General features: G+C 40.8%; 1 protein-coding gene across 1 annotated transcript in view; it reads left to right on the forward strand.

Annotated features, from left to right (window-relative positions):
* Nucleotides 1–9,898, forward strand: part of MANBA (mannosidase beta) — a 115,257-nt gene extending 105,359 nt beyond the window's left edge. The window contains exons 15-17 of the mRNA XM_038582020.1: nt 3,630–3,772; nt 4,717–4,974; nt 7,420–9,898. Of these exons, the coding sequence (XP_038437948.1) occupies nt 3,630–3,772; nt 4,717–4,974; nt 7,420–7,644 (626 nt within the window). The 3' untranslated portion in view covers nt 7,645–9,898. The remainder of the gene's footprint in view (nt 1–3,629; nt 3,773–4,716; nt 4,975–7,419) is intronic.
* The last annotated feature ends 1,225 nt before the right edge of the window (nt 9,899–11,123 follow it).

Raw genomic sequence — 11,123 nt, forward strand, 5'->3', positions numbered from 1 at the left:
TGGGGCCCGGCCACCCCGTCCACCTGCCTGGTTTCCCCAGGAGCCTTAGAGGCAGCTTAGTTTGAGTTCTGGGCTGTGCAAAGTCATAAAAGCAGGCTAATGAAGAGGGTTGATTCATGCATGTAGATCTCAGCCATGTGTCTTATAATTATTGCTGAACATTTCTAATTTAATTAGGAAGACTTTCCAGGCAAAAGAAGCATTCATTTAAGCCTCTCTTCCTCTATTTAGAAGAATTCAACCAAGTGGAAGGCTGGCCCCGCTGACTGTTAATAAATATGTCCTTTCCCTTTAGGTCCAGAAGGTCATCTTTATTTTTGCCCTGTTTATCTCTTGGGGGGGAAAGGTAGTGGAGTCAGAAATCTACATAGGAAGGGTTATCAGTTGCAGCAGTTCAATTGGCAGTAGGAAGATGACTGGCATGGTGCCTGCAGTGCGAATTATTCTATTTTAATATTTTTTTTAATTAAATTAATGTCTTTGACATTCACTAGCGGTGATTTGAAGCAAAGGTCAGTTAATGTTAACAAGAATTTTGACTCAAAAGTGAGGCAAAGCCATAAAGTGAAAAAGCCCCTTTGCTGAGTGAGGCTCTCAAACTAGCTGTGGACACAAATCCAAAGGAGTCTGTTACCCGTGTGCTTGGGTCAGTGTGCCGAATCACCTCTTGCAGTAAATTGGAGTTTTGATCAAGTTTCTCTGACCAAACTCTTTATTGACAGCAACCAGATGAAAGAATATTGAATGAGAATCGGGGGTAGACTGGGGGGAGTAGGCTTTCTGGGATGCTTAAAACTGGACAAAGAGGTATCATTCAGAAACATTGGACCCTAACCCTGCCATCTTGTATGTGGATGAGGTCGTGGAAGCAGAGTTTGGTTTGACAACTGGGAGAGCCCAGTCTTTGTAAATCTTTCCTTAATTGACTGTACTGAGATGATTTTAATGAATCCTTTAGAAAGGGTGAGTAAACCCAAGTATAGGAGTATGATGGCAGAGCAAGCATTCATTGTCTAAAGTCTCGCAGGACAGTGTCTCTGTGGAGAGGGTCACCATCTTCTTGTAGCTGTTACAAGAAACAGGTGCCAGGGAGAAGGTGTGACAAGGTATGTTATGTCTGCTCCTGCTCTGGGCGGCCGCATAGCCTCTGTTTGATTCTACTTCGTTGGTTCAATGAATCTGGTGCTTATAGTGTATGCAGGTGGGGTGGGGAAGGTATGTGTCACCTCTTCTCCTCTGAAATGGTGCTGCTTGGAATCTATAGATTCTTATATATTTCTTTTTAAAAAATTAGTCTCATTTTTAGTTAGAATTTTACAAATACAGAAATCCACCTGGACATTTATTTTGCTTGGCTCATAAACTCGGACAGTTACAGAGCTAGTGGAAAAGCCAGAAATCAGATAGCATTTTTAGAGCTGATTATGCAGGGTATTTTTTTTTTTTATTGGTGTTCAATTTACCAACATACAGAATAACCCCCAGTTATGCAGGGTATTATATTGACATCTATACTTTGTCACTGATTAGTAACTAGTATGTGTATCAGTGAGACCTTGTGCTTCAATTGCTGTTCTCCTATATTCTATGTGTGGCCGTGAAGCTGGAGCCGTGCATGTGAAATCTCTTCTCCTGTAATGGGTATCACATGTGAGTGTATATAGTGTATATAAGTTACCTCAGGTCTGAGCCATCTTCCATTTATGGGAAAACTTTCCAAATACAGTTGATGCTTGAACAACATGAGATTGAACTGTGCAGGTCCACTAATATGCAGATTTTTAGGGTAAATATAGTACAGTACTGCAAATGCATTTTGTCTTCCTTCTGACTTTCATAATATTTTCTTTAGCTTTGTTGTAAGAATACAATATAGAATACATAGACAAAATATGTGTTAATTGACTATTTCTGTTATCTGTAAGGCTTGATCAACAGTAAGATATTAGTAGTTAAGTTTTGGGGGAGTCAAAAGTTTCTTGTGGGTTTTTGACTGCACGGAGGTTGGTACCCCAATCCCATTTTCAAGGTCAGTTTTATAAGTTCTAGTTCATTTTATAGATCTAATATGAAAGGCCTCTCCAATAGTAAGGGTTGCAGTTGAAATTTTGGAAAGCCTGAAGAAATTGGTTCTATCTGAACTTCAAACCACATTTGTCCATCTCGACAGCTTGCACTGTGAATTCTGGACATGATACTCCCTCCACACCACACCTCCTCACCCTCCTCCTCCTCCTCCCTACCATCTCTCTGGAAGTTGTTCCGTGATGCAGTACTTTGTGGGAAAGATCTTTTTGAAATAGAGGCATGTTAACATATTTTTTGGTTTGTGTGTTTAGCATACTAGACATGCCAACAGGGCACAGAATTCAGAGGTTCTTCAAAGCTTCTAATTGTATCTGAGCAACTGTCATTAATTGTCATCTCTTTGGATGTGCTCCTTCAGGCTGACTTGCCAATAGTATTTGTGACAATAGTTGTTTTATTTCACTCAGAGGCTTTTGTGCTCATGAAAAAGGAAGGAAAGTTTGAGTGCTAATTAATGCTTTCTGTTACTTTTTTAATTGTTTTATTTTTCCAAGTGTGTTGTTTGTTTTTTTCAGATGTACCATACAGTAATTAGACATTTCTATACAAGATGCTCACCATAAGTGTAGTTACCATCTATCACCATACAAAGTTATTATAATATTACTATGTTCTTTTCAACTTATTTTTTGTATTTTTAAAAGATTTATTTATTATTTCATTTTTAAAAAGATTTTTGTTTATTCATGAGACAGAGAGAGAGCGGCAGAGACCTAGGCAGAGGGAGAAGTAGGCTCCCTGTGGGGAGACCAATCCAGGACTCGATCCCAGGATGTCAGGATTATGCCCTGAGCCAAAGGCAGACACTCAGCCACTGAGCTACCCAGGCATCCCTAAAAGACTTTATTTATCTGAGGAAGAGAGGGAGTGTGTGTGAACGGGGGGGGGGGGGGGGGGGGGGGGGGGGGGGACGACACAGTGAGACAGAGAAAGGGGAGAATCTCCAGCAGTCTCTGCACTGAGCTGAGACATGGGGCTTGATCTCACAACCCTGAGATCATGACCTGGGCTGAAGTAGAGACAGATGTTTAACCGACTAAGCCCCCTGGGCACCCCCTCCCTGTAACTCTTATAAATGAATACTTATAATATTATTTATACAATTGTGATATTTTCTTACAGTTACAAATATATGTAATACTTTTACTGCCCTGCAACTGATTTCCCTCTTCATCTGCATGTAGTAGATGCAAGTGTATTGGTATATTAGCTCTTGGAAACCGAATTATGCATGAGAAAGTGCTGCCTAGGAGTCAAGTTTGGGCTCAGAGTACGGCCTGTGGCACGTTTGATTTAACTGCTTGAGCCTCTCCTTCCTCTTTGCGAAATGGGTGTTAATGCTGACCTCACCCAGATGTGAGCGTGCCATGAGGTAATGTCCCAAATGCCCCCGAAGCCTCAGTGAACATGGGTTCCTGCTCCTGTTGACTCTCTCTGCTTGCTCAGTCCCTAGAATCATGACAAGTCAGACATAGCTGGCCCATGGGCAAGATGCCCCTGATGACTTGACCCTACCCATCTCTTAACTTGCCTATTTTTAGAGTACGGAGGAAAGTGGAAGATGCTTCATTACTTTGCTCGGCATTTCTTCGCCCCACTGCTGCCAGTGGGTTTTGAGGATCAAGACCTGTTTTTCATCTATGGTGTGTCAGACCTGAGCTCTGACTGTAAGGCGAAGCTCACTGTAAGTTGCTTGGAGGATTTTTCTCTCTAAGGCAGAGGGAGAGGTGTTTTTGGTTTTTTTTTTGTTTTTTTTTGTTTGTTTTGTTTTGTTTTGTTTTGTTTTATTCTGTAGTTATTTGGTTGTGTTTCTTTTGGGAAAAAGAAAAGATAAATTAATTTGTATTGAAGTATTTCTAGTGCCTGTGGCAGAAAACAGGCTATCCTTGGACTCAGAATACTTGTATATTCAGGGTAAAACTCTACTATTAAAAAAAATTAAAAATAAAGAAAACTCTGCCATTTATCCTCTGACCTTAAGGTGTAATGCCTGGTGACTTGTTTTCCTCATCTGTGAATATCATATCTTCATTCATCATCCTAACTTAAAGGGTTTCAATGGGTAGTGAATAAAATAATGAGAGGAAAGCAAATGATGATAAACTGTAAAGTGCCACTAAGATATGAGGTTACATAATCACAAGAAGCTAGAAATGCCCTAAACTTGACAGAAAGAAATCCTTAAAAAATGGTTTGTTAAAGTGAAAATCTGTAAAAGCATTCAGAATGTCTATGGAAAAAATACACCTGTATTTAAAATAATGCAAGGCAAGAAAAGAGGGTTGAAACTCAGAGAGTCTCAGGCTACAGTTCGGGGGACACTGCAAATAGGTCACGGTTATGGAATAAGGACAGTGCACCAGGTCCTGCGTCTTCCATGGATTACTTTATTTTGTTCTCAAAACAGCCTGTGAAGTTAGTGCTGTTATTATTCTCATTTTACATGGAAGAAGGGAGCCTTTGAGAAGTTGAGTAACTTGGTCCATTACAAAACTAGTACTAAGTGGGGCTGGGGTTAAACCCACGGTTCAGTCTCTTAACTAGTTCTGCTCTTCTTTCACCTGTTATTCTCTTTTAAAAAAATAGTAACCAAGAATGTTTGCTTTTGCTCTGTCTTGTTTCTCCCAGGTGAGAATCCACACGTGGAGTTCCCTGGAGCCCTTGTGCTCCTCTGAGACGGAGTATTTTGTCATGAAAGCAGGGAAAGCTGTTCTCCTCTATGAGGAGTTTGTGCCTATATTGTTGGAGAATTGTGGGAATTGTACACGCCGGAGCTGTGTGGTTTCCTTTTACCTTTCAACTGACAGCCAACTTTCGAGCCCAACCAACTATCACTTCCTGTCCTCACTGAGTGAGACCGTGGGGCTCCACAAGGCGCACATCACTGTAAGTGATTAAATCACTGTAAGTACTGGTGGGCTTGGGGTCACAGTGGCCCCTGCCAAGCTGTCCTGCTCCTGGGGCAGGTACATGACATCCTGCATTTTGCAGGATTTTTCCTTGGTGCCGAGTTTACCTAGGATCTGGGGAATATTAGTCTCTTCCCTCTAGAAGCAAAGCCCAAATGACTTTTTTTCTAATTCAGTGTTTGTCAAAGTTTAGGGTTCCTGCCCCTCTTGCTGTCCCTTGACCCCTGCACAGTGGGCTGGAGGAGAGCAGGAAGAGGCAGCAGGAGTCATCATCCTGGATTGCTCCTGCACCGCATTCCAGGCTTTGCTCTCCCTGCCCCCCGCCCCACCCTCGGGCTTTACTGCTTCATCCCTGAAGTATCATGTGCTGCATTGACAAGTGACCAAATCAGTGTAGAGAGTGGAGCAGCGTGCTGCGTGCTGCGGCCAGGAAACCCCAGCAGAAGCACTCTGAGTTTTTAAGTATAGTCTATGAATTTTTAAAAATTTCCCTCTACTCTCTCGGACTTATCGCTTCAAAGTAGCTTAATCACCAAACCTATAATTGCCAAGAAAAAAACTGGGATGACCAGGGTGTGTTGTTACAAACATAGTGCGGCTGGAGAATTTGCAATCTGTCTAGTTGATTGAAAACCTTTCCTAGCCTTTTCCGTATACATGGTGATTGAATGTATTCTCTAGAAAGTTTTATTCTCTATTTTTAGGGAAGGTTAAATTTGTTTTATACCTGAACTTCACTGAGAATGCTTAAGTGAGAGAGGTTTTTTTGGCATTGACTTCGAAATAATCATATTAAAACTCAGTTCTTGAAATGAAAACATCTCTCTCTAATTTATAGTAAAGTATTCACAGACTGAGATGTAAGTCATCTGTAACAACTGATGGGTAACAGCTATGAAGGGAATGTCATACATTTACACAGCTTCTTTCCAGAAAAACAAGAACAACAAAACCAAAAAAGTGTATATAGCAGCAGATAAATTTAGGTGGATTTAGGATTTTAAAATCTTTTTCTGTTTCCTAAACCAGACCTTCATTACCTTGGGGCAAATAGGTGTGGGAGAGAAGTGGGACTTGTTCCTTCCTCCTACCTCATTTGGATTTCAATGAGACTTGCCCTTCCTAAAGTGATATAATAATAGTGATAATAGTTCACCTTTATTGCAGGCTTAACATAGGCCAGGCACTTAGGTGTGCTATCCCCTGTAGGATGCCAGGAAGTTGTTTACCATATCTCCCTGAAGCCAGGGTACAAGCTTGAGCCCAGGCTCTGCAGTCATATATAGATAGGAGACTTCAGGTCCGAAGAAGGCAGTAAGAGGAACCAGGCACCAGTGTCCCTTCTGGCTTTGACCTTGAGCAACAGTAGCTGAGGTCTCCCTGGCAGCCTGGCAGGCTGGATGTGAATTGCACGCCTGTGACTGCTTTAGGGTCTTCACCGAACAGCTGGGCAGCATGATTTGGGAGTTTAACATCTAGCTTCAGACCCGAATCTCTGAAACTCCGAGAGATACCTAATAATACATTTTGTTAAATTCTTTTTCTGTCTCCTCCAATGTACAGTTTCTTGTGTATGACTCAGAATCTTGCATGAGGTGTAAGGCCAGAATTACATAGAGTAGAAGTTGCGCCTTGAAATTTGTTATGCCACACATCACGTCCAACATCAGACCTATGGTGTGGCATGCCTGCACGTTTGAGGGTTCACGTTTCATGTCAAAGGCACAGCTTTAAATACCAGATCACTCTCAGCTGCATGCTCACACTGAGAGAACCTGACAACCCCTACCCTCTGGGGCACAGCCCAGCCTTTAGCATGTGCTAATTGGCTAGCTAATGACAGGGTTTAAATTGCACTTTCCTTTGCTGATATGGTATGGGATTCACACGCGTTAGAAGTGCTAACAATGTGATTTTATGGTGCTATGCAATCAAAGAGAAAAAGCTCTAACAGTAGAGCTTTTGTAAATGCCTGGCAGGTGGCTGTCTAGATTGCTGGATCTTTCCAGAGGATAAGCTCCATGGTTGTGCTCCACAGCTAGCTCCACATTATACCCTGAGAAAGTCATTGAAACTTCCCAGCGCTTAGGCCAAAATGTTCCTGTCTTGATCCCCTGAGAAAAACTCTAACAGATATAAAGCTTTGAGTGTCTTGTGAAATATTCTCCTTAATAACTGGAGGCTACATATTTCTACACGTGGTTGGAGATTACAATTTGGTAATTTCCCACAGCCTTAAATAAATTTCCACGTATTCTTTAGTATCTGACACAGTGCATGGAATATAGGACTTTGGCAGCTGCAGAGCCAAAGCTCTTGGAGATGCGCTCCTTGTTGGCTCACATAAATGTCCTGATCGGCACTGTGCACAGAATAGATAGGTCTTGTCTCATCGTCCACTTAATTTATCTTTTTCTTTCAGGCTGTCATCTCTCAGCAAGGTAACACATTTGCTTTTGATCTGGAAACCTCTGCTGTCGCTCCCTTTGTTTGGTTAGATGTAGGAAGCATCCCTGGGAGATTCAGTGACAATGGTTTCCTCATGACTGAAAGGACGCGGACTGTATTATTTTACCCTTGGCAGCCCACCAGCAAGAGTGAATTAGAGCAATCTTTTCGTGTGACTTCCCTGATGGATATTTACTGAGGGATTACAGGTTGTATTTTCAGCGGACACTGGAATAAAGCATTTCTAAGGCACTGGCTGGAGCTGAAGACAACCAGAGAGAAGATGAAGCAGCTAGGAGATGTGTCTGCCTGCTACCACATGCCGGATTCATCTCTCTGTGAAGAGTTTGTACGGCGTGTTCTGTCAGTGAAGGTTGTTCTTCAGTCTGTGCCAGGACTGCGATTTTAGCCCTCCCCCTACACCTCCAGTGCCACATGACCCAGTTATAACCCAAACACCTCTTCCTACCCAGAAAAGGAAGTCCACACGTTGTCTTGTCAGGAAATCATAGGAACATGACAGTTGCAGTGTCTGTGGAGCCAAATTTGGAAGGTTGTGAGGTCATGTAGGTTTCTTACAGTTAGCTTTGAAAAATAGTGAATTATCAAAATGAGGCTGCTTTGTTGTTATTCTCCGAGGAAATGGAGATTCAACTGTCACAATAGATAGGGATTTCTGGGTAGTAGTTGTATTGGTTGTTGTTCTTGGAAAGTTTGAGGCATTGATTGCTGCCATTTGATTACTCTCTTGGGTAGGATTCTTTTTCATTTGTGGGTTTTGTTATAAAATATTGTTTTGACTGGGATGCCTGGGTGGCCCAGTCAGTTAAGCATCCCACTGTTGGTTTCAGCTCAGGTCATGATCTCAGGGTCATGAGATTGAGCCCTGAGTCAGGTTCTGCACTGGGTATGGACCCTGCCTAGGATTCTCACCCTCTGCCCCTCCCCACACTTCTCTCTCTCTCAAAAACAAATACTGTTTTGGCATTAACAGCTTCTTTTTTCAAAGGCCATTTAGAGTGATTCTCCTTTGAAAAATAAGCTCACATTGAAATGGACATCACTGTGGTCACCCTTGGGTGTCCTAACATTGTCACCCATAATTATGTGTGGGTTATAGATGGGGCAAAATCCAATGAACTTTCCAATTCAAAGGCTGTGATTTATATTTGATTAGATTTATATTTGTTAACCCTGGCAGCAAAGTTGTACTTTTTTTAGCTTGGGTTTAAATCATTTTTACTAATATTGATTATAAATTGCTATAAAATTGTTTTATTGAGCATGATCGTTTATAAATTGCTTTCATAATGAAGCAAATGGAGCAAAATGTTAATGGGTGGAGGATATGTAAAAATTCTTTTGTACTGCTCTTGCAACCTTCCCATAAATTTGAAACTGTATCAAAATTTAAAAGTTATATAAATTGCATTGACAACATGGTATTTCATCTGTGGCTTATTTAATCACTCCATAAACATTCAACTGTGTCCAATACTGTGCTGGGCATTAACTTCCCTTTAGCTCTGGCCAACTTTTTATTCTATTTGATAAACTGGGAGAATTTGAAGAATCTGGATTAAGGTATTTGATGGGTTTTCTCTGGGAAGAATCATGGAATTGGTTATGGAATGGAATGGCAATGAGAGTTTGGCTTTAAAATCAAGACTAATTAGATATAGATTTGGTTTTAAACCTGAGAAGGTTTAGGCCACAGTTCAGTGACTAAAAAGAAAATAAATGCATGCAATCCAGGCCTCTCCTTCAATATATGAGTTTCCTCAGTTATTTCAATATATAAAAAACAGTCTTTTGAAAACCTAGGACTTGGGGATACAACTCAGAAGATTCTTAGTTGATAAATACACAATTTTCTTGTCAATCTTGAAATCCTGTCTCCATTAAACTAGAGAATTTTCTAGGCCAGGCACCCTGTGAGGTGGGCTTTGAAATTCGATGGACCAAAATTTATATCACAATTCTGCCCTTTCTAGCTCTTAAGTTACTTAGCTTCTGTGTTCGGTTTTCTTATGGTGAAACGGGATTAAGTACACTCCCCTTGTAAGTTTGTTTTGAAGAATAAATTTGAAATTGAGCTAGGGGGACTAGGCCCAGAGCTGGCACATAGTAAGGACTCTGTGAATGCATGCATCATCCTGGGGGGTGACCCTCCTGTCCTAGGAAGGGCTGGGCTTCTAGCCACACTGACATGGATTGGAATCCAGGTTGTGAGGCTGATTGGTTATTGTGAGCTTGGGTGACTGCTTAAACTGGAGTTTTTCTCATCTGTAAAATGGAGATAATTCTAACCTTCAAAGTAAGTTGTGAGGACTAACAACTGGAACAAGATAAGTGCTATTTAATTGGTGGTTGTAATTTGTTTAACATCATAATCATTATTTCCCAATTAATACATGAGGCAGGAGTAAAAATAAAGGAAATTTAAAGGCAAATGTCTTCTGGACATTTTTTTTTTTTAAAGTAGGCTCCATGCCCAGTGGATCCCAGTGCAGTACTTGAACTTACCACCCTAAGATCAAGACCTGAGCTGATATCAAGAGTCAGTCACTTAACCAACTAAGCCACCCACGTGCCCCTCCAGATATATTTTTAAGAGGCGAGAAAGATATCAGAAAATTTGTAAAGTCAAAAAAAAAAAAAAAGAAAATTTGTAAAGGAAGAATAAATTAATGAACAGACATAAATATGTGCTGACAATAACTGATTCAAGGAGAACAATGTGCTGTATACACATTATTTCCATAAGACAATGGTAGCATTGTCTTCCACAGCTCATGAGTGGCACTGTGTTTAGTCATCACTACCATTTAAATAGATTTTATTTTGCCATACATACTGGGTTAGAGTCTGATGTATTTACTCTTGGCTTTGGACTTCCGAGAAGACTTTTCTGCTAGTAGTTATGCAAACATTAACAGAGAGAATGGAAAGAGAAGGATGGGGTCCTTCTGCCATGCTGGATGCAAAGCACATTCCAGAGAGTGTGAGATGAAGAGAGGTCAGTTCACAGGATTCCATCTTCTCATTTGAGAACCAAGAGGACAATAAAAATGGTAATTTTCTCATTCACATTCACTGTAACTCTTCTTATTTTTTTTTTCTTACTTGACTTTTCATTGTGAGAGGTTTTCAAACCATGGGAAGTCACTTAGAAAATAAAAAGGAAGATTGTTTTCTCTGTTGGAATGAAAGTGAACTGGAACACAGTAGAAATAAAGCTGACTTTCCCATGCATTCCCAAAGTGACAGGGACCTGAGACAGAAGGAAGAGTTTCTTGGGCTCTCACACATGAAATTTATTCCCCAACTTGGTAAGATTTAGGGAGAAAAACAAGTAGACATTTCTTGTGCATGAAATTCAAAGCATTTCAAAATAAGCCCTGCGAATGCAATCTTATCAATTCATTAAGCACATAGAATCAGAAGGGGCATGCAGGGGGGTATTTAGTAATAGCCTGAAGTGAATGGAGAGATTCTTGTTTTCTAAGAGACTTAACAGAAAGCATCAACCACAGTGATAGTGTATAAGACCCTAAAAGCACAGAGAAAAACCAATATTAAGACACGTCTATGTTCTGACTCTAGACTGTTTAACTTGAGAATTTACTTGTTAATTTACTAAGGATTTATTGAGGGCACCCTGAGCAGCGGGCACTG

This window comes from Canis lupus, chromosome 32 (assembly GCF_011100685.1).
Source record: "Canis lupus familiaris isolate Mischka breed German Shepherd chromosome 32, alternate assembly UU_Cfam_GSD_1.0, whole genome shotgun sequence".
Classification (NCBI taxonomy): domain Eukaryota; kingdom Metazoa; phylum Chordata; class Mammalia; order Carnivora; family Canidae; genus Canis; species Canis lupus.